Source organism: Triticum urartu, chromosome 6A (assembly GCF_056163025.1).
Source record: "Triticum urartu cultivar PI428250 chromosome 6A, HENAU_Tu73, whole genome shotgun sequence".
Taxonomy (NCBI): domain Eukaryota; kingdom Viridiplantae; phylum Streptophyta; class Magnoliopsida; order Poales; family Poaceae; genus Triticum; species Triticum urartu.
In genome coordinates, this window is record NC_141878.1 from 126,737,866 (window position 1) to 126,761,572 (window position 23,707).

General features: G+C 48.1%; 1 protein-coding gene across 1 annotated transcript; it reads left to right on the forward strand.

The window, feature by feature from the left end:
- Positions 1 to 13,571: 13,571 nt before the first annotated feature.
- On the forward strand, positions 13,572 to 16,979 carry LOC125516217 (uncharacterized). Its single transcript, XM_048681702.2, has 3 exons — positions 13,572 to 15,594; positions 16,036 to 16,369; positions 16,509 to 16,979. The coding sequence occupies exons 1-3, from the start codon at positions 13,756 to 13,758 to the stop codon at positions 16,757 to 16,759; spliced, it is 2,424 nt and encodes an 807-aa protein (XP_048537659.2). The 5' UTR covers positions 13,572 to 13,755; the 3' UTR covers positions 16,760 to 16,979.
- The last annotated feature ends 6,728 nt before the right edge of the window (positions 16,980 to 23,707 follow it).

Consider the following 23,707-nt stretch of genomic DNA (forward strand, 5'->3'; position numbering starts at 1 on the left):
ATTAGACTAGGGCAAGAGTTCGGGGTTGAAATATGCACTTCTCTCATCATATAATCACCAGAACTCGTATTCAATGATTGTATTGAGCATATTTCGAAGTACAATGATCGTAGTGTGCTTTGACTTTAGCTTCAGTGACCACCAGTATATTTATCTCCTGACCCATTACCATTGATCCAGCCTTGATTCCTCATCTCCCCCACCATGACTTGCCTTCTGGGCGCCCAAGGCCACCGCCGCCTTGGCTCGTACTCCTCGTCGATGTCGCGCTCTATTCCGCCGCACAAGGTACCTTCCCATGTGGCTCGCCATCGTTAGGGTCGCTGAAAGGATCGATATGGTTGACTAGAGGGGGGTTGAATAGGCAACTAACAATTTTTAACTTTCTTTAACAATTTAAACTTTGCATCAAAGTAGGTTGTCTAGATATGCAACTAGGTGAGCAACCTATATGATGCAACAAGGATAGGAACACAAGCAAGCAAGATATATGAAACAAATAAGCTTGCACAAGTAAAGGAACGAGATAACCAAGAGTGGAGACGGTGGAGACGAGGATGTGCTGCCGAAGTTCCTTCCCTTTGAGAGGAAGTACGTCTCCGTTGGAGCAGTGTGGAGGCACAATGCTCCCCAAGAAGCCAATAGGGCCAACGTATTCTCCTCACACCCTCACACAATGCGAGATGCCGTGATTCCACTATTGGTGCCCTTGGAGGCGGCGATCGAACCTTTACAAACTAGGTTGGGGCAATCTCCACAACTCAATTGGAGGCTCCCAACGACACCACGAAGCTTCACCACAATGGACTATGGCTTTGCGGTGACCTCAACCGTCTAGGATGCTCAAACACCCAAGAGTAATAAGATCCGCAAGGGATTAGTGGGGGGAATCAAATATCTCTTGGTGGAAGTGTAGATCGAGGCCTTCTCAACCACTCCCGAGCAAATCAACAAGTTTGGTCGGCTAGGGAGTGAGATCGGGCGAAAATGGAGCTTAGAGCAATAATGGAGCTTGGGGGTGGAAGAGGTAAGTCAACGGGGAAAAAGGGGACCCCTTATATAGTGTGGGAAAAGGATCCAACCGTTACCCACCAACCAGCCCGCGGCCAGCGGTACTACCGCGCCTGGCCAGCGGTACTACCGCAAGGCCGCGCGGTACTACTACTTGCAACCAAGCGGTACTACCGCACGGCTGTGCGGTACTACCGTACCGACCCACGGTACTGCCGCAACCCTAGCGACAGTAAAGATAAACAGACGTGCAGGAGCTGGGGGCGGTACTTCCGCACGCGCGGTACTACCGCGCCCCCCATGCGGTACTACCGCAAGGCAAAAAACCCCAGCCAGGGGGAAGGGAACTTCTGTGCCTACTTCCGCAAAGAAACGGAAGTAGCAAAAACCCCACACAGTAGTACCGCCGAGGGGCGGTACTACTGCCCGACTGCATAGCGCGGTACTACCTCTCGGCGAAAACGGTACTACCGCGGTAGGTGCGGACGTAAAAAATTACATCCGCCCCTACTACCGCAAAGGGGCGGCACTAACCTGGTGGGCAGCGGTAGTGCGGCTCTAGGGGAGCGGTATTACCGTGGGCACCTGCAGTACTACCGCGCCACCGCACGGTACTACCGCGGATGCCTACGGTACTACCGTTTTTCTGGGAGCAGTACTACCGCAACCAACCACATCAGCCAGATAAGGGAGGCAAGAAAACGGAGGAAGCTCCAAGGAAAAAAGGAGGGGACAAGAAGGAGACGTGTACGTGATGATTCCACCCAAACCTTTCCAATGCGGACCCCCTCTTAATAGTACGGCTTTCCTACGACTCAAATCCACCAAAAAGAAACGTAGAAAAGACGTCGTCTTCATCAGTCTTCGAGGGGCACCCAATCGTCTTGTGCCTAGCAATGAAGTGCCTGGAATACTCAAGGCACACGATTAGTCCGCAAATGCGTTGTCATCAATCACCAAAACACTTAGGGATAAATATGCCCTTACAATCTCCCCCTTTTTGGTGGATTGATGACAATACGGGATTTGCACAAGGAAAATAAAATTAAGTAAATGCAAACACTTCCTCTCTAGAATATAGACGGGCTCCCCCTAGATGTGTGCCACCTAGATGAGTGCTTTGGACTGCACGTCACATGAATACTAGGATCAAAGCTCCCCCTATATTATAGAGACAAGGCATATCTATCACTAGACAAGATAGCACACACATAAGTTAACTATGATAGATAAAATGCATGTGTCTTACACCATATGAGGAAAGGTCTCGAAAGCACAAACCAAACAAGAGCACACAAAGCAAACAAGCACAAACAAGGTCCAAAAGACAATGCAAATAAACACACCAAGCACGACACAACGCAAATCCCTACACTCTCTCCCCCTTTGGCATCGAGACGCCAAAAAGGCAGAGAGGACACCTACACACACGGGGTGGCTCAGGCAGAGAAGTCGTCCCACTGCTCCTCGTGCTCCTCGTCAGACTCGGCGGCGGGGATAGTCTCCTCGAAGTCATCCTCTGAACTGGTCCACTTGTATCCCTGCTTTGACATCCAGGCAGCCTCAGGTGTGATGACGTTCTCAGACCCGCCAGACACATCCTCTCCAAAGAGCCTCATAACCTTCTTGTCACGGCGGCGACTCTCCTTGTCTGCCACGTGAGCCCTGTACTGTCCCTTTGCCTGCATGCAGAAGAGAGTCTTCATCTTGTCCTTTAGCTTCTTGGCCCATGACGGCTCAGAGGAAGGAGTGGTGGATCTAGCAGCACGGTCCCCAGCAACATTCTCAGCAGCAGCCTCCTCCTCACCAGCAGCCCTCCTAGCAGAAGAGGCCTCAGCACGGGTAGTGGTGTTGGCCCAGTTGGGCTTGACGCGGAGGCTGATGGACTCATGGCGAATCCAGTCTGGAGCAAGGAACTCATCACCCGGGTACATCTTCTCCCAAGTGGTGGAGAGAAGCAGAAACATGTACGGTCCATAGATAGGTACCTTGCGAGTGGACACTGCAAACCGAAGCTCACACCACATGATGTGAGAGACATCAAGTGGCTGAGTCTGAGAAGAACGTGCCTCTGCACACAGGAGCAACATGTCCACTAGATATGCATGGACCTTGTCCTTGTCGCCAATGCGTGGGAACAGAGTGTTGCGGAAGATGCGATGCATGATATTCAGAAAGGAGTTTAACACCCAAGTTGACTTGCCATTGGGGAGCACCTTCTCAATAAGGAAAGGCTGAAGCAGGTTCTTGTTGGCAGACTCAGAGTTGGCATGGGGGCGAACACCAACGGGGGTGTGAAGCCCGTCATCAGGAATGTGCAGCAGATCCATGAACTCTTTCCATGTAGCAGAAAACTGACGGTCGTTGGTCATCCAGGTCATCCTCCGCTCCTCCCCGGGATGAAAGTACACTGAGGCAAAGAACTGACAGATGAGCTCAGGGTCATAGTCATGGTGAAAAGAGATCACCGGCTCAATAGCAAACTGCTCCACCAAGTCCAGAGCCTCTCCAAAATAGTCACAAAACTTGTCCTTCCGCATGTGATGCATGTCTATCCACTTGACATCCACGAAGGTATTCTGCTTGCTCTTGATCACATCCAGATAGATGAGAATCTGTTGCTTGTTCCAGAACATCTCAGTGCCTCTGAGCACAGCCCGAGGAGTCACATAGGGATTGATCCTCCGGCATTCGACATACTCAGAGACATAAATCTCGTCCATGCCCTTAGCAGGTTTCTTTTGCTTGCTGGCAGTGGTCTTGACATTACGCTTGGGGGCATTGGAGCCCTCTGGGGCTTCATCTTGGGGGTTGCGCAGACGCTTGGAGCCAGTGTCACGACTGGGATTGGAACGGCGAGAGCCACCACCTGAGACACAAAACGCAAAACACCCACAACAGCCAGGAGGGATTAATGCAAAGACCACAACAAAGCAAGAGAAACAAGCAGAAAGCACACATGATAAATGCCTAGAGAGAGATTTGATCCCTACGGTAGTACTGCCAAGTGCTGCGAAGCTAAGATAGTAGTACTGCTCTTAGACGCGGTAGTACCGTGCAAGGTCACGGTAGTACCAGGTCTAGGAGCGGTAGTACGACCTTAGCGCCTCGGCTAGCGCGGTAGTACCACGTCTGTTGAGCGGTAGTACCGCACGAGCTAGCACGGTAGTACCGCACCTGACGAGCGGTAGTACCACAAGAGCGGTAGTACCGCACATCAGACATGGTAGTACCGCACCGCGTCAGATCTGAACAGGTTCAAATCTGAGAAAAGCCCGCGAAACCACGGCGGTACTACGTTTGGACAAAGCTACCACAAGACAGCATATCAAGTATGATTCCTACGCATCACGACTCTCCTACATCCTACTCTTGCATAGATTTGGCCTAAAATCTCAAGAACAACAAGTTTCTCCCCAAAAACCTAGAAGCAAGAGAACAACCAAGAAAAAGAGGGATTTTGGGAAAAACCTTGGTCCATGGCAAGAGGAAGTGGTGGGGAACAATCCCACCGGCCGGAATCCGAGGAGAGTGGCCGGAGACGGAGATCCGGCGAGGGCCTCCGGCGCCGTTCTTGAGCGAGAGAGAGAGATAGACGTGGGGAGAGAGACAAATGAATGGGTATGGGGAGTTGGAACTCCCCTGCCCGAGTCATAACCCCCACGCTCCCTCGACGGCGCGGTAGTACCGTGCCCCGACGCGGTAGTACCGCACCTGAGCGGCAGTACCGTGTTGTGGCGCGGTAGTACCGTGCCTCCCAAAGCGGTAGTACCGCGGCCAGACGTGGTAGTACCGTGAGCTCAAGAAGATGCACGTTTCGAGCACATGAAAAACTGGATCTTTGCATAAACACTCTGAGCCAACACGACACCACAAGACCACGCAACACACAAATCCAGAAAGGCACACGACAAACGAAACAACCACGAGACACCACCTCTCCAAAGAGAGGGCGGTGGCCGTAGCCACCTATGTTTGAGTCAATTGGTATGGCACCGCGAAGAATTATCCTTGGGTCCATGACCAAAACTCGTCTTTTAAGCACAAGTACCATCAAACATGGCTAATATGAAAGACTTGATTGATTTATGCATAATGGGGGGAGGGAGAGTTCATTGAGAGAACATCACTCCCCCTATGTCCATGCCTACATCTAAATAGGACAACACGTTGAGTATGGTGGGGTGTGCAAGGGTTCAAGCAACATTGCTCGAATCAATGATATTTAGCTCATGCCTTAACTCGCGAAATCTTGCTTCATCCAAGGGCTTCGTGAAGATATCTGCAAGGTTATCATGAGTGTTGACATAGTTGAGCTCGATCTCTCCTCACCTAATGTGATCCCGGATGAAGTGATACCGAATCTCAATATGCTTCGTCTTGAAGTGTTGCACCGGGTTGAGAGAGATCTTGATGGAACTTTCATTGTCACACCAAAGAGGTACTTTGTCACAAATGACACCGTAATCCTTTAAAGTTTGCCTCATCCATAAGAGTTGTGCACAACAACTACCGACTGCCACATACTCCGCTTCGGTGGACTAGAGAGACACACAACTTTGCTTTTTGGAAGACCAACTTACCAAAGAGCAACCAAGAAATTGGCACCCTCCGGAAGTGGACTTCCTATCCACTTTGTCTCCCGCCCAATCGGAATCCGAATACCCTACAAGCTTGAAGTTTGCTCCTCTTGGGTACCATAGGCCAAAGTTTGGGGTATGAGCCAAATATCGAAAGATTCGTTTGACCGCCACATAGTGACTTTCCTTAGGTGCGGCTTGAAAATGTGCACAAATTCCCACACTCAACATGATATCCGGTCTAGATGCACAAAGGTAAAGAAAGGAACCTATCATGGAGCGATATACCTTTTGATCCACCGCTTTACCATTGGGATCTATGTCAAGGTGGCACTTGGTGGGCATGGGAGTGGAAGCCGGCTTGACATCACTTAGCTTGAATCTTTTGAGCATGTATTGAGTATATTTGGCTTGATTGATGAAGGTTCCTTCTCTTCTTTGCTTCACCTCGAACCCTAGAAAGAACTTCAACTCTCCCATGGAAGCTTTGAGGTCATGAGAGCGGAAAATTCCTCATTGAAAGCTTTGTTAGGGGAACCAAAGATAATATCATCAACATATAATTGGCACACAAACAACTCCCCTTTGACCTTCTTAGTAAAAAGAGTGGGGTCGATTAGCCCAACTTCGAAGCCACGGTCTTACAACAACTCGGTAAGGTGGTCATACCACGCACGTGGGGCTTGTTTAAGGCCATAGAGTGCCTTATCGAGTTGATACACATGATCGGGAAAGTAGGGATCCTTGAACCCGGGGGGTTGCTTGACATAAACCAATTCATTAATGGGACCATTAAGAAAAGCACTCTTCACATCCATTTGTTGTAACTTAAAGTTATGATGAGAAGTATAGGCAATCAACATGCGAATAGATTCAAGACGAGCAACGGGAGCAAAGGTTTCACTGTAGTCGATACCCTCGACTTGGGAGTAGCCTTGTGCTACCAAGCGAGCCTTGTTGCGAATGATAATCCCATGGGCATCTTGCTTGTTCTTAAATATCCACTTGGTTTCGATGACACTGTGGTTCCCCGTCGGTCTTGGCACCAATCTCCACACTTTGTTGCACTCGAAGTTGTTGAGTTCTTCATGCATGGCATTGAGCCAATCCGGATCTTCTAGCGCCTCATGGACCTTGTGGGGTTCCACACAAGAGACAAACGCGTGATGCTCACAATAATTTGCTAATTGTCTACGAGTGCTTACCCCCTTTCGTAAGCTTCCAAGCACATTCGTCATGAGATGATCCTTGGTGGAGAGCTTGGAAGCAACCTTGGCGACACGACGCTCTAATTCCTCCTCGGGGGTGAGACGAGGAGTGGTCACTTGATCATCTTGAGCGTCGTCTTGAGCTTGTTCTTATTCTTGAACTTGCTCGGAAGAGAGAACTTGACCTTGGGCATCACTAGATGTGTCAACACCGTCTTGAGCGTGATTTTGCCCTTGGTCATGTTCTTGAGGATGAGGGCCTTCATGTTGTTCTTCGGAAGTGTGTGGGCCTTGGGTTGGTGATGGCTCCGCTTGAGTGGAGCTTTGTCCTTCTCCTTCGGCCACAAGGGGTTCCTCAATGGGTAGGATAAAGCCAACACCCATTCTTCTTATGTCTTGGGGAGGAATTTCATCACCTACATCACAAGTGCCACTTTGCTCACTTGGGAGCTGTTATTCTCATCAAACTCCACGTTACACGTCTCCTCAATAAGTCCCGTGGATTTATTGAGGACACGGTAAGCATGAGAGTTTGTAGCATAACCAACAAATATGCCTTCATGAGCTCTAGCCTCAAATTTAGACAACCGAACACCTTTCTTGAGAATGAAACACTTACACCCGAACACCCGGAAGTACTTGAGGTTGGGCTTGTTACCGGTGAGTATCTCATATGGAGTCTTGTTCAAGCCCTTGCGGAGGTAGAGCCGATTGGATGCATGACACGCGGTGTTGATAGCTTCGGCCCAAAAGTTGTACGGAGACTTGAACTCCGCCATCATGGTCCTTGCCGCATCCATCAACGTCCGGTTCTTCCTCTCTGCAACACCGTTTTGTTGAGGGGTGTAAGGTGCGGAATATTGATGCTTGATCCCCTCATCAATAAGAAACTCATCCAAGGTGTAGTTCTTGAACTCGGTGCCGTTATCACTTCTTATTGTCAAGATCTTTGCATTGTATTGACGTTGTGCTTCATCTCCAAGACTATCAAAGGATGGAGGCCCAAAGAGATCCATGTGAAAGAGCTCCAAAGGTCTCTTTGAATAAATGATAGTCGTGGGAGGGTGAGCCTTCTCATGTAGCTTTCCTTCTATACAAGCACTGCAAGCACGATCTTTAGCAAAACTAACATTCGTTAGTCCACGCACATGGTCCCCCTTGAGGAGACTTTGCAAAGATCTCATATTGACGTGGGCTAAACGGCGATGCCAAAGCCATCCCACATCAACTTTAGCCATTAGGCACGTCGCGGTCTTAGTGGGTCGCTCCGAAAAGTTAATCACATATAGACCGTTCTCGACATGCCCAACAAAGTCTACTTTAAGAGTCTTGCTCCACAAGAGGGCCATGGTATCGATATCAAAGAAAGTGGCAAAGCCCATGATTGCAAGTTGACGAACGGAAAGTAAATTGTATGCAAGGGACTCAACAAACATGACCTTCTCGATCGTGAGATCATGAGAGATGACCACCTTGCCACGTCCCAAAACCTTAGAAGATGAGGCGTCACCCCACTTGACATTGGTGGGCATAGATGGAACCTTGTGCACGTCCACCATCAAGTCCTTGCTTCCGGTCATATGATTTGTAGCTCCGCTATCGAGCAACCATGATCCCCCACTGGAAGCAAACACCTACAAGAGATCAATGCTTGGTTTTAGGTACCTATTTTGTAATGGGTCCTTTGATGTTAGTAACAAGGGTCTTTGGAACCCAAATAGACCATTCAATGTATTCATGAAGAGAACCAACAAATTTGGCATAAACATGCCCATCACTAGCACGACATAACACATAAGAAGGATTAAAATCGCCGGCTTTGTTGGGAGGGGTGGCATTGCCCTTCTTGACATTGCCGCCCTTTGCAATGTTCTTCTTCTTCTCCTCGGATGCACTCTCTCCCTCCTTCACAAAGGTTTGCATGAGAGGAGGAGGTCGTTTGGTCTTGTCATTCTTCTTCTTGTTCTTGGAGTCGGGCACGTACCCAACCCCTTCCTTGGCCACAACTCCCTTTTGGTTGATCAAGAGATCGTTAAGATACTTCTTGCCTTGTATGCAAGTCGCAATACCTCTCTCAAGTTGCCCCTTTAGCTTAGCGTTCTCCTCAACGAGATGCACATGCTCACAACACGGGTTAGTAGCATTTGCATTATCAATTAACATCATATGAGGGAAAGTGGCTTTTTCCTTGCTTAGCTTTACTTGAAGTTGATCATGAGACTCTTTGAGGCTAGCATGAGCACCCTTCAAGACCTTGTGAGCCTTGTCAAGTAGATCAAACTCCTCTTTGAGTCTAGCAAAATCAACCTCAAGTTCGGCCTTCTCGGAGTTTAGCACATGAGAAACAATGAGGACATGATCATAATCTTTCTTTAACTTAGCATGATCAACGTTGTGTGACTCCTCAAGAGCCAAATGAAGACCACACTCTTCCTCAAGAGCATTGGAAAGATCCGAAATCTCACCGGCATAGTCACGACTATGCCCTTCCATCTTAGTGATGGTGTTTTCGTGAGCCTCGATCATGTCATTGGCTTCACCAAGTTGTTCCAAGAGAGCAACAAAGTGCTTCTTGGATTTTCCCTTGAGTTTGCCCATAAAGGCCTCAAACTCATTACCCTCCACATTATCTCCCTCAAGTTCATTAATGCTATCCGTCGGAGAAGGATGATTAATGATGGTAGTTTTGATGTTGGAGGTTACCTTGTTGGTGGCTTTAGCCATGAGGCTCGTGGAGTCGTCGCAATGGCAACGGAGGCCATGGCAACCGACTCATCACTTTCATCATCGTCATCATCCTCATTGTACTCTTCTTGTACCACCAATGCCTTGGGAGGAGTCTTCTTGGTGAAGTTGCTCTTGTTGGGGAACGACTTGGCCTTGTCCTTTCGGATGAGCTTGCCACCATTGTCTTCCCTCTTCTCATACGGGCATTCCGCAACAAAATGACTCATGTTGCCGCAATTGTAGCAAGTCCTTACACGTTGCTTGCTCTTCGTGCCACTTGAGTTGTTTTTGCTAAAGTTTGGCCTCGAGTTTTTCTTACTCCAAAATTGCCTTGAAGCAAGTGCCATGTGTTCATGATACGCATACTTCGTATCTTCGGGGTTGCTCTCCTCTTCTTCCTCTTCTTCTTCTTCAACGGTGAGCTTGGCCTTCAATACAAGGTTAGACTTCTTTGCCCTTTGAGAACGAAGCACCGCATTGTCGGCGGTCTTGTCCAAAATGTTCATGGCCACAAACTCATCCAACACTTTGCTTGAGGTCAAAGTGTGGAAGTCCGGTCTTTGACGAATGACGGAGGACATGGCCTTGTGATAGGGCATCATTGCCTTGAGGAATTTGTGCTTGATCCAATTATCATCCGTGTCCTTGCTCCCGTGATCTCGTAGTGAGACCGTGAGTTTGGTTACTCTCCGATAAAGCTCACGAGGTTCTTCATCTTCTTTCATTGCAAACTCATCGGCCTCATCTTGTACCACTTCATAGTTGGAGCGTTGAATGCTTGCGCTTCCCCGGTAGAGAGAGACAACACAATGCCATGCATCTTTGGCCAAGGAGAAGGGACGAAGATGAGGTAGGTCTTCGGGTGGAATTGCATCTTGAATGATGAAGAGAGCATTCTCATTGAATTGATTGTCCGCGGATTCTCGAGGAGTGAAGTTGCTTGGATCATGCGGATAGAAACCTTCTTCAATGATTCTCCAAAGGTTAGTGTTCACATGATTTAAATGACGTTTAAAGCGGTAAACCCAAGAATCAAAGTCCTCATTTTTCACAATCTTAGGGGGAGGACCGACATGATTCAAATGAGTGGAAGGAATCGGTCCACCATAAACAAGTGGTGGTTCCACATGGGCAAATATGCCGGTGCCATTCTTACCACTAGAAGAAGGAGCCTTTTCACTACTAGCTCCCCCCTTGTCGGGGATAGCATCCGTCACCTTGTCGGCGGGGTCACCCACTTTCAACGGTGCGGTGGATAGTTTAAGCCCCTCAAGAAATTTAGTAAACATGCTTTCAACTTCGGTCGTCATGGAGGTTTTCAATGTCTCCAAGGCCACATTGAACTCCTCACGAGAGACCGAGGTTCCCCCATCGCCCGTAGACGAGGTCGGATTCACACCGGAGTGTTCCTCCACACCGTCTACGATATCAACCATACTCTTTGGACGGTAAAGTCCTTAATAAAGAGACGATGCTCTGATACCAATTGAAAGGATCGATATGGTTGACTAGAGGGGGGGTGAATAGGCAACTAACAATTTTTAGCTTTTCTTTAACAATTTAAACTTTGCATCAAAGTATGTTGTCTAGATATGCAACTAGGTGAGCAACCTATATGATGCAACAAGGATAGGAACACAAGCAAGCAAGATATATGAAACAAATAAGCTTGCACAAGTAAAGGCACGAGATAACTAAGAGTCAAGACGGTGGAGACGAGGATGTGTTGCCGAAGTTCCTTCCCTTTGAGAGGAAGTACGTCTCCGTTGGAGCGGTGTGGAGGCACAATGCTCCCCAAGAAGCCACTAGGGCCACCGTATTCTCCTCACGCCCTCACACAATGCGAGATGCTGTGATTCCACTATTGGTGCCCTTGGAGGCGGCGACCGAACCTTTACAAACTAGGTTGGGGCAATCTCCACAACTCAATTGGAGGCTCCCAACGACACCACGAAGCTTCACCACAATGGACTATGGCTTTACGGTGACCTCAACCGTCTAGGATGCTCAAACACCCAAGAGTAACAAGATCCGCAAGGGATTAGTGGGGGGAATCAAATATCTCTTGGTGGAAGTGTAGATCGAGGCCTTCTCAACCACTCCCAAGCAAATCAACAAGTTTGGTCGGCTAGGGAGTGAGATTGGGAGAAAATGGAGCTTAGAACAATAATGGAGCTTGGGGGTGGGGAAGAAGGGGACCCCTTATATAGTGTGGGAAAAGGATCCAACCGTTACCCACCAACCAGCCCGCGGCCAGCGGTACTACCGCAAGGCCGCGCGGTACTACTGCTTGCAACCAAGCGGTACTACCGCACGGCTGTGCGGTACTACCATACCGACCCACGGTACTGCCGCAACCCCAGTGACAGTAAAGATAAACAGACGCGCAGGAGCTGGGGGCGGTACTTCCGCACGCGCGGTACTACCGCGCCCTCATGCGGTACTACCGCAAGGCAAAAAAACCCAGCCAGGGGGAAGGGAACTTCCGTGCCTACTTCCGCAAAGAAACGGAAGTAGCAAAAACCCGACACAGTAGTACCGCCGAGGGGCGGCACTACTGCGCGACTACATAGCGCGGTACTACCGTTCGGCGAAAACGGTACTACCGCGGTAGGTGCGGACGTAAAAAATTACATCCGCCCCTACTACCCAAAGGGGCGGCACTAGCCTGGTGGGCAGCGGCAGTGCGGCTCCAGGGGAGCGGTACTACCGTGGGCACCTGCGGTACTACCGCGCCACCGCGCGGTACTACCGCGGATGTCTATGGTACTACCGTTTTCCTGGGAGCAGTACTACCGCAACCAACCACAGCAGCCAGACAAGGGAGGCAAGAAAACGGAGGAAGCTCCAAGGAAAAAAGGAGGGGACAAGAAGGAGACGTGTACGTGATGATTCCACCCAAACCTTTCCAACGCGGACCCCCTCTTAATAGTACGGCTTTTCTACGACTCAAATCCACCAAAAAAAAACGTAGAAAAGACGCCGTCTTCATCAGTCTTCGAGGGGCATCCAATCGTCTTGTGCCTAGCAATGAAGTGTCTGGAATACTCAAGGCACACGATTAGTCCACAAATGCGTTGTCATCAATCACCAAAACACTTAGGGATAAATATGCCCTTACAGTCGCACCAGCACCTCTCCCGCTCGTCTACTTCTACATATTGTTGGCGACGCAAGCGCAAACCTTCGTGAATACTGCAGATGTCGTGGTCGCCGACTCCGGTCGTCACCGCCGTGACCCTCTCCGACGGCAACCCTTCCTTTGCTTCCCCTAGCAGATGAAAACGCACACGATCTCCACTGGCGACCCCATCCTTGGCTTCTCACGTAGCCTGCTGCGCTGCCCTTATCTGCTAGGAAGAGGACAACAACTTGTCTATTCGGACAAATTGGGAAATCCCGAACCCAAACTCAAATTTTTGGGTTTCTCTTTTGTGTGTGTGTGTGTGTGTGTGTGTGTGTGTGTGTGCACATTTCGGGTGTTAGTTCTGAAAACCCAAAATTTTAAAAACCTGAATCACTTGGGTAACCCGAACGCCCAACCTGACTGTCTACGGTCCAAACTTAGGAGCTGTTCGGCAGTCCTTTGGCTCCCTGAAATCTAAGAATCTGTGGAGCTCCTTTTTTCCTGCTTCATCATTTTTAACTACAGCTCCACCAACTCCTGAAACGGATTTAGGGAGCGGAAGAGTCTCCGAAGAGGCCCTTAGCAGTCAATGCCACGCAGTGCCCGCAATCAAAGCCCAAGTGTTACCCACCGGATGTCAACACACACAAATACATAGAGAATTTCATATGACTGACCGTAGTGAGCTACGTATGCAAGTAGAGTGACCGTATTATCCGCAGAAAAAAAGTAGAGTGACCGTATTTCAGGGTATTTCTAACATCCCTGACCAAAGGGAGACAGCAAGACAAGTTCAGGGACCGCATCTGATTTTTTTTTTTCCTCAAAAACGATAACGATGCGAAGATTAGCAGCTCAGCCACGGCCCACGAGGAGCGGCCCAACCCAGGTAGAAGACCGCATGAAGGCACTGGAGTCGATGGATCCCAATCCCCAATCTGTTCGGCATTCTCACCCTCCCCACGGGACCACGGCCCTAGCCGCCGCCGCCGCCGCCGCCGCAGGGGAACCCTATCGGGCGAAGAGCGGGTGAATCGTGCAGTGAGCCGACGTAGGATCGCCGTCGACACACCTAGTGTCAAGGGCAATTACTTCTGGCCTGATGTCTCTCACAGTCGGCGAGGAGCTCCCGAAGAAGGTTCGGTTGTCTTGCTTCCACGACGCCGGCGCCGATGGGGAGGCTTCCATCCGCGCTGAGTTGGGGAATCCGATGGAATTGGATTTAATGCAATTCTATAAGGAAGCGCTCAGCAGGCTTCCCATCGCTGACATGCCCGAGATTTTGTCCTGCGTCATCCGCGGTGGCCACTGCATCGGCCTACTCGATCCGGTGTCCAACATCATTTTCAACGCCCTCAATCATCTGTGCCGTCGCAAGTGCGGCGGGGGCAGCAGGAACATCAAGGGGAGGCGACCTTGCGCAGCTCAAGTCAACATCAGCAAGGGGAAAGAGGAGAAGGAGAAGGGGCCGCCTACCGAGCCTTCGTTTGTTCTTATATCATTTCGTTCCTACAATGGCCTTATTGCATTCATGCGGATATACTTCCGGTATCTATCCATGGAGCAGGCCATGCTCTACCTCCGCCTGGCTGGTGCCGACCTCGCCGCCGCTGTCCAGCTCGGCGAGAACCAGCAGTTCGCTCCGGAGGACCGTCCCGCCACTGGTTCCCCTGATCTCTGCTGCGGCAGGACCCAATTTGCTCTCAAAGTAGCCGCATTCATATCAGGGCACCCCGTGCCAGACGATCTGGTGCGGCTCGCAAAGTTTCTTGTCCCATTAAAAGATCACACTGTTCTCGCTGCTGTGCTGAAGAAGGGGGTCTCTCTTAGTGTCAGCGACATCAATGGCATCCTAAATTTCCTTCGGTTGCAACACTATGCAGCCTCCCCTGCCGTCCAAGTCACATTCCAAAGCCGCCCTTATTCCACTGGTATGGATTTATCTGGACTGGAATTAGGAGGCCTGTTACTAGATTCAGATAAGCGCCCTGGCCACTACTTCTGTCCATTGGGTGAAAACTATGTCGCCGACGTAGTTGTCTCACGCTCTGATGGACATATTTCCAGCATCTGTGACTTGAGGGCTCCTGAAATGATGAAGAAAATGTTACTGGACTCTTTGAATGCTGCTGCCACCACTATTGTCAAGTACACTCCTCAACACATAGGAAGGAATCTTATTGCTGCACCTTCCACCACTGCGTGCCAGTGTGAGCACACCAGGTATCTGAAGATGTGCCTCACCGATACCATCCACGCTCTTTATATCAAGGCAGTGTCTTTGCTGCCGCACAATGCGCTCCACAAGCATCTCCGTGGTATCCTTGTTGCTGGGCATTGCTATGGCCCGTTGGACCCTGTGTCTAACATAATTCGCAATGCCATATGGTACGACAGTGTATACCCTCTGCTGGAGATAGACACCGTAACTGAGCCGGACATTCTTGACAGCCAATCTATGCTTCGCATGGAGGCCCGCTCCCTTGATAGCCTTCTGGCCATGATCTGCACAGCCAGTGGTTTTTCAGAGCACATGGCCCTGGAATACCTTTGCTACAAGCAATGTGACCTATCTGTGGTGTTACAAAGGGCAACCAAGGAGGTGTGCTATAAAGCCTATGTTGCTGCAGGCCAAGCTGGAAAGCATCCCTACCATTTGGAGCTTGCATCATTTCTTACCTCCATGCCACCCCAAGACACCCTGCTGACTGGTGAAGCAACTGGAAAAGGCTATGTCATTTCTGATGCTGTTCTGGAGCAAGTGTACAAAATAATGGAAGGTCAAAGCCCATCTACTGCACCATCAGATATTCAACCTAGGCTATGCCCACAGGCCTGGATGATGCTGGCATCTAGGAAGGACGAATTCGCGCAGAAGCAGAAGTTCCTTGGTCAAATTTTAGAGCAATTGCTGCTTGACTACTCGAATCAGCATCCTTGGGTAATTATAAATTCATCTCTTAATTGCTTGTTGTACTAGTTTGCACAAAATCTATTTGGTGGTGGGGGGTTCTTCCAGGAACGTATGTTTATCTTAATTAAGCTTGGACAAAATTTGTTCTTAGGGAAGTTTGTGACAACTGCTTCTCTTTGAATATATATTCCATTCCATCTAAGCTTGGAAAATTCTGTACCTAGAAAAGTTTTCTTGCACTTGTTTCATCTAAATTAAGCTTGGACAAAACCTGTTCATTGAAAAGCTTTGAATTGCTTCTTGTAGGAATATATTTCATCTCCATTAGTCTAGTTTTTATATATAATTGTTCAGAAACTGTTTTTGAATATATTTGTTCCCTGCAAAAAGGTGCTTGCTTGAGGAGGACATTCTATTTCTTGAATATAACCTTACGCTGCGTCACTTGGCTCAAATTGATTGTTGTAGGAACCTGTTCCGAGACTTGATGTCATATGTGGTGTGAAGAAAGGCGACCACGGGCATTCAAAATTCTACCATGTTAATTTCTTGGTGTATTATGATGATGTTTCTTCCGCACGTATGCTCTTCTTCGCTGAAGTTTGGGAGTCAAGCTTTCAGGCCAAACGATCGGGACCTAACACATCTGTGAGTTTGGTTACTCAACCATGCACTAGAAAAAGTCGCCAGGTTGAATCTGGTGTGCAGTTCGTCAAGGTTTATAGTAAATCTAGTCGAAAGCAATCAAAAACTTCATTTTGTTGCCCACTACCTCATTACAGTCCAGATCATCCATACCTTGGTAAGTGCATTTCTGTCTTCTAAACTTGGTGGAATAAATCTTTTGGATTGATCTCCTTAAATGAATCGATTATAGCAGATTTGAGATCATTGCTAGGCCTGCCTCATGCATGTCTTAATCTCCTTTTATCAATACGCAGGGCGTTGCGATGTGTGTGAGCCTATTTCAAGCAAAATTGCGCACCCACCATCTGGGAACCATATTGGTGCAAACTACAAGGGGCTTGGGGAACTCTTGGAATATTTGAATGTGCGTCATTATAATCCTTCTGCTGCGGATGCCATAACAGAGTCAGATTTTGTGTACTTTGATTGCCTTAGGGACGCCAAAATTGCCGAAGTTCTCAGTGACATGTGCTCTTTGGAGGAGAAGAAATTGATCATCCGCTAGTCCTAATTAGGTGGAGAAACCAGTTCCTTGAAATACCTGCTACTTAAAATGGCTCTAACGCAGTCTCTTTAGCTTATAGCGTCTTATTGCAAGTTAAATGTCTGATTTATATGTATGACCACAGTACATGCATATTGTATCTATTGTGATGTCTTTAGTACTCTCTAGCTATCACTAATGCATGTAACACTTATCTCTGTCTGTTTAATTCGCAACTCAATGCATCTATTTACTACATAAGCAGTACTACCTCCATAACTTAATATTAGACGTTTTTGCAGTTCACTTTGAACTGCAAAAGCGTCTCATATTAAGTTATAGAGGTAGTACAACTATTTAGTCGTGTTTAGTTGACGTCTTTTAAGTTCCAATGTACATAATAGATGTGATGCGACTAATTATCATGTCTTTATTTTGTGATACCACTGTTCATCTGTGGTTATTTTCTGCAGCAACTCTAGCAGAGTTGCCATATTGGTAGACTTCACATGCACAAGATAGGAAGTGCTGCCCACCACACCTCATTAGCTACCTCGTAGTGAACAATATACATGCCCAGGTTGAAATGCAAAGCAAATAAAGAAGTTGAATTGACTATAGACTGTATACAGTTAGTAGCGATGATCATCACAATGCACAAGGTTTCATATACATGTTAATGGTATATTTGGTAGAAAATGTAGCGGGAAACTACCAAGAGCATCAAAATTGCGGTGGCGCACCCTCCCCCCCTGCCCTAGCCATACTTTCATCAACATAAAAGAAGGTGTTGATATGAATTTGGTTAAATATATAGCTTTGTTGCACACAAAAAAAATCAAACATATAAATACTAAATAACCGAGCAGCCATCAAACAAAAGCAACAAAACATCCCTAATATAATACGGCTATGTATGAGTCTTCATGCTATACATAGAGCACTTGTTTATTTAGAGGTAATATTCATCTAGGCAGCTCACACCCTTGTCGTCAATAACGTCCTCTGATGAAAAATACCTTGGTAACCCTTCATCATAAGAAAAGTCGAATTCAGCGTCATGGGGATAAATGTCCATGGTTAGCACATCTTTTCCCCCTCCTTTTTTGCGGAAAAACTTCTGATCTATTGATCAACGGTCAAGATAGTACAAATAACACTAGAAGTAAAAATTACATCTGGGTCTGTAGGCCACCCAGCGACGACTACAAGCACTGTAGTGAGCCGAAGGCCCGCCGCCGTCATCGCGCCTCCCTCATTGGAGCTAGGTAAACCTTACTATAGTAGACAATCAGGAAATCGTTGTGATAAGGCTCTATAGGACCAACGCACCACAACAACAACCGCCATCGCTGAAAAGAAGCATAAATTGGAAGGATTCAAACTGTAGAAATAGGACCATAGATGAACGAAGACAAACTGTTCGTGCAATGATTTGCCTCCTTATGAGATTGTTGTCGGAAATAGTGTGAGACTAATGTGTTTGCTAGTGCACAAAGAGTGACAAGTCTGTGAAGTCATGTGGAGTTTGGTACAAACTCCGGAGATAACTATCACCGAAGATTATGCCTATCGAGAGTTACCTCTCAATTGTTGACGTGAAGCAATTGGTTCGGTGCTTGTCCGAAGAAATTGACTGCACCGAGAGGATAGACGTAGTATTTGTTTCATAGTTCTTCTTTCACTTTCTTGAGTCACAGGACTACCATACTATTAAGAGGGGTATAATGCTTGAAGCGTACGGTTCTTTGATGCTAAACCCAAATCCTAAGTGAGACGAGAGAAATCTCTATGTTCTGAATAAATACTCATCAGCAAGAGACGAAGTTCTTCTCCACTGTGAGAGATTTGATTCGGACTGAGGAGTTAGCATTTCTTGCTCCGCCTGTCCGCCAGTAATGTTACCATTGTGCTAAAAAATCCGACCATTTGATACGTGTCAGTTGGACATTTTCTGAGGGTTCATGTCCAAAATGGTCTTTTCCCATCGGGAAGACCGCGCCTATAGATAGCCCACCCCATCCAACATTGTCCGTTAACTGCTCCGTGAGATTCCGAGAAGATTAAGTGATCACCTTCTCTCCTGAGTGATTTGAGTTTAAAATCCACCAAGAGAAAAACCCTAGAGCCGAAAAATTAGATAGTGGTTTAGCATCACTCGAATCTAAGTCCAGTACACTCCGCCTATTACTCTTGAGAGCTGCAAAGTCTCTAAAGGGTTAGGTGTCAAGTTATTCAGTGACCAAGAGTGATTGTGATTCATGATGAAGAAGTCTGTAAAGGTTCGGAGATCACCTCAAGCATCTACCACAAGTGATCGACACTAATTGATGAATCAATTGTCGAGGAGAATAGCGCGAAGAGAGTTTATCTTATGTGTTCAATCACTACCCGTCCAACTAGACATAGTCCTTTTGTAGAAGGGCGAACTGGTCTACCAAATCCTCTGTCGCCATCGAGCATCATTGGTTACCTTCACACTATATTTACATTCGGTACATAATGTATGTTAACTTTCGACCATGTGATTCCTGTCGATGTGTGCTTTAGTTTTCACTCGCTAGTTTTTGTTTGATCACTATACTCTGTTTATATTCGCTCCGCTATAAGGTTTCGAGAGATTTGAATTTTTCAAAAGAAATTTTAAATCTCCCATTCGCCTCCTCTGGTAGAAATACTTCGTTCCTACAATTGATATCAGAGCCAGGTTCTCCTTATCTCCGCTTATTAAGTTCAAACCACCTTGGAGTTTAAGTATGTCTTTAGTGAGCTACAAGTTGCATCTCAAGATCCCCGTCTTCAATGGGACGGACTATCTGTGACGCCCCAAGACCGGAGTTTCAGATGCCTTCTAGGGTTTTCGGGTTCCGTCGTGTTTGGTTCTTTGCATTCATCATTTCATCATGTGCATTGCATCATGTCATCATGCCATCATATCATTAATCTTATAACTTTATAAATAATTTGTGTGGATCTTCGATCCATTTAAATCGAGAGAAGAGTGACTTCTCTTTATAACTTTATCCTCCTAATATTTAGGGAGCTATTATAAATATTCCATTAACTTGGAATCACCCATGAACACACTTGCAAATAATCACATGCCTTTTCTCGCTTCAAGTTTGGTCCCCAAACTTTGCTTTTTATTCTTTCTCCATTTTTCCGGAGCTCCACCAAAAATCTGAACATTTTTGGACCTTCCTAACCCTCACTTCCTATTCAAACCATTTGATTTTAAATCAAATGAGTTTGAATTTAAAACTTTCAAAAATGCCCACTCCATTTTTCTTGGAACATGCGCATTTTTGCGAGTCCGTGTAAATTATCCCCATGCCCAAATTCCATCTCTAACTTCTCTTTCTTTTATTTCTCTTTTTCTGTTTTGTTTTTATATGGAAAAGGAGAATTTAGAGAAAGAGAGAGAGGGAGAGAAAACCTGCAGCCCAGTCGGCCTCAGAGCCCAGCCAGGCAGGCCCATCTGCGCCTAGGCGCCTCCCTCTCCACTGGGCCTCCCAAGGCCTCCCGCAGGCCCAGTCAAACCTACCCTCCTAACCCTAGCCGCTCGCACGGGCGCTCGCCCGATCCACCCCCATCGCCTCTCGTTCCCATCCGCCGCCACCCACACCCGCTTGCATCGAGCCAGGGGAAGCCCTGCTCGATCCCCTCCTTCCTCGACGCACCATCAGAGAGGGAGAGCAGCGCCGCTCTTCCCCGATCCTCGTCTCTCCCTCATCTCCCTCGAAACCCTCCCATGGCGCTGCACCATTGCCTCGAGCTCGCGACTTCTCCGCTCCTCCTTCCATGCCCCAGCACTGCGCCACTGCATCCTTGCTGCGCGTCGTGCCCGAGGCCCCGCGAGCCTCCCCGCTCGTCCGCCGTGCCTCCTCCCCTCTGCATCGTCTCCCCATCCATGGCGCCCCTTCTCTTCCTCCGCCTGGTGCATGCGAAGCCGCACGCCCCTCGTCTCTCCGTCGCCATGTCCTGGTGCCCGCGCTTCTGCTGCTTCGTCGCCGCCCCACGCTCAAGCTCCTCCGCTGCGAGCCTCGTCGCCCCTGCGTCGCGTGAGTCGCCGTGCCCCTGCCTCCCCTACGACCCACTCGGGCCGCCGCTGCATCGTCTGCAGCGACCGCTCGCCTCCTTTGCATCCTCTGCGTCGCGTGGTAGGACGCCTCGTTCCAGGGTAGCCGTCGCCATGCCAAGTCCTCCGGGCCCCTGTGCCCGACGCCACTCGGTTGTTGCTGCTGCTAGATCATGGCCACCCTCGACCCCTGGTTCGGTCAAGCCTTGTACAGGAAAGAAGAAGACGGAAGACCACTGTGGACGTGTGCCTAGAGCCACTCGGATTCGTCAAGATCGTCAAGACCTCCTCCTGTACACAAGTACCACACCGGCAAGATCGACTACATGGACGCCAAGTACCCTGGACTGCCAAATTTGTCTACCGCCATCAAGTGAACAAATACCGTCGCCGAAGACCCGGGTTGCAAAAACGCCAAGTTCCTCTCCGCCGTGAACCACTACTTCCACAACGCGCCCTGAACGACTACCGACGCCTTGGGTTTCATCAAGTTCCCCACCAAGTACCCTTTCAGATCACCAAGTTCGCTACCATCGTCGTGAACCGCTTTCGGAACGTGTATCACTATGCCAGGAGACCATAGATCTGTGAAGTTCCGCTACCGTCATCGTGGACCCGACAAGTTCACGAGTACAACTACTTCCTCTACGACCCGCGATAACCGCTACTTTCACTATCATCGCGAGAACGTCTACTTCCTTCGACGAACTTGATCCGTTCCAAAACGCACGCTTCGAAGGTATAATCGCCGGAACGCGCCCGTGGACCGCATGCGTGTGATGTGTTGTATGAGTTGCACCCTATGTTTGCACCGTGTTTGAGTTGTCACTTGCTCGGCCCTCCTCGTTTGCCGCTAACCCGTGGAAACCCGGGTACCGGGATCACCCCACCATTTTGCATGACACGCTCACATCACATTTCCTTTTGCACCGGTATCTCCATGAGTTACTGGAATCGATATGTTGCCGTGGCATCATTTTCGGATTCGTTGCCGTGGCACCCCTTCCGTTTCCGCCACGGTGACAAATGCTTCATAATATGCTTGGCAACATTTTTCTTTAAAACTTGCATAAAACTTGCACATGTTATTCGCATCATGATAATAACATTTAAATGTTTAAAATTGTTGTTGCACCTAATTGATAATTGCATATGAGGATTTACCGGATTTGTTGTTTGTTATATCCGGCCCCATTTAAATTGTTTAGATGGTGTAGTTTGGTTATGCTTCACCTCTTGCCATGTTAACCAACATTTAATATTGTTCGGTACCTAACCGGGAGTGAACTAAATAATTGATGTGGTGTTTCGTCAATATGCAACCCGTTGCATATTGAGCTCCACTTAATTTGTAGTTTTGGTTGTTGCACTTTGCCATGTCATGCATTTTTAAACCGGACATGCATCATACTTGGTTGTTCATCATGCCATGCTTATGTGATGTTTGTTTACCATGTTGTTTGCTTCTTTCCGGTGTTGCTTTATCGGGTTAGTTTCGTTAACGTCGTGTTTGTGAGGACCCGTTCGATTACGTCCGTTTGTCTTCTTCACGGTCTCATTCTTCTTCCTTGCCGGATCTCAGGCAAGATGACCATACCCTCGAAATCACTTCTATCTTTGCTTGCTAGTTGCTCACTCTTTTGCTATGCCTATGCTGCGATACCTACCACTTGCTTATCATGCCTCCCATATTGTTAAGCCAAGCCTCTAACCCACCTTATCCTAGCAAACCGTTGTTTGGCTATGTTACCGCTTTGCTCAGCTCCTCTTATAGCGTTGTTAGTTGCAGGTGAAGACTGAAGTTTGTTCCTTGTTGGAACATGTTTACTTGTTGGGATATCATAATATCTCTTATCTAATTAATGCATCTATATACTTGGTAAAGGGTGGAAGGCTTGGCCTTATTCCTGATGTTTTGTTCCACTCTTGCCGCCCTAGTTTCGGTCATATCAGTGTTATGTTCCCGGATTTTGCGTTCCTTATGCGGTTGGGTTATAATGGGAACCCCTTGACAGTTCGCCTTGAATAAAACTCTTCCAGCAAGGCCCAACATTGGTTTTATCATTTGCCACCTAGCCTTTTCTTTCGCTTGGGTAGGCCTGCCCAAGGGTCATCTTTATTAAACCCCCGGGCCAGTGCTCCTCTAAGTGTTGGTCCAACCTGTCAGCTGCCGGTGGCCACCAGGGGCAACTCTGGGCTGGCCTACCGGAACCTTGGACAATCTGAGAAAGAGATATGTGCAGCTCCTATCGGGATTTGTCGGCACATTCGGGTGGCTTTGCTGGTCTTGTTTTACCATTGTCGAAATGTCTTGTAACCGGGATTCTGAGTCTGATCGGGTCTTCCCGCTAGAAGGAATATCCTTCGTTGACCATGAGAGCTTGTGATGGGCTAAGTTGGAACACCCCTGCAGGGATTTGAACTTTCGAAAGCCATGCCCGCGGTTATGGGCAAATGGGAATTTGTTAATGTCCGGTTGTAAAAAACCTGAAGTTGACCTTAATTAAAATGCACAACCGCGTGTGTTACCGTGATGGTCTCTTCTCAACAGAGTCCGGGAAGTGAACACGGTGTTGGAGTTATACTTGACGTAGGTTGTTCTAGGATCACTTCTTGATCATAGTTTCTCGACCATGCTTTGCCTTCTCTTCTCGCTCTCATTTGCGTATGTTAGCCACCATATATGCTAGTCGCTTGCTGCAGCTCCACCTCATACCTTTTCCTTACCTATAAGCTTAAATAGTCTTGATCGCGAGGGTGTGAGATTGCTGAGTCCCCATTACTCACAGATACTTCCAAAACCAGCTTGCAGGTGCCGATGAGACCGTGCAGGTGACGCAACCAAACTCAAGGAGGAGCCCGATGAAGATCTTGCCCTTTGTGTTCGTTCG

What these genes read in the sequence shown, in the direction of transcription:
- LOC125516217 (XM_048681702.2), top strand. Translation starts at nt 13,756, where the DNA reads ATGTCTCTCACAGTCGGCGAGGAGCTCCCGAAGAAGGTTCGGTTGTCT. An exon ending in ACTCGAATCAGCATCCTTGG is followed by an intron (nt 15,595 to 16,035) that starts GTAATTATAAAT and finishes TGATTGTTGTAG; the next exon opens with GAACCTGTTCCGAGACTTGA. An exon ending in TCCAGATCATCCATACCTTG is followed by an intron (nt 16,370 to 16,508) that starts GTAAGTGCATTT and finishes ATCAATACGCAG; the next exon opens with GGCGTTGCGATGTGTGTGAG.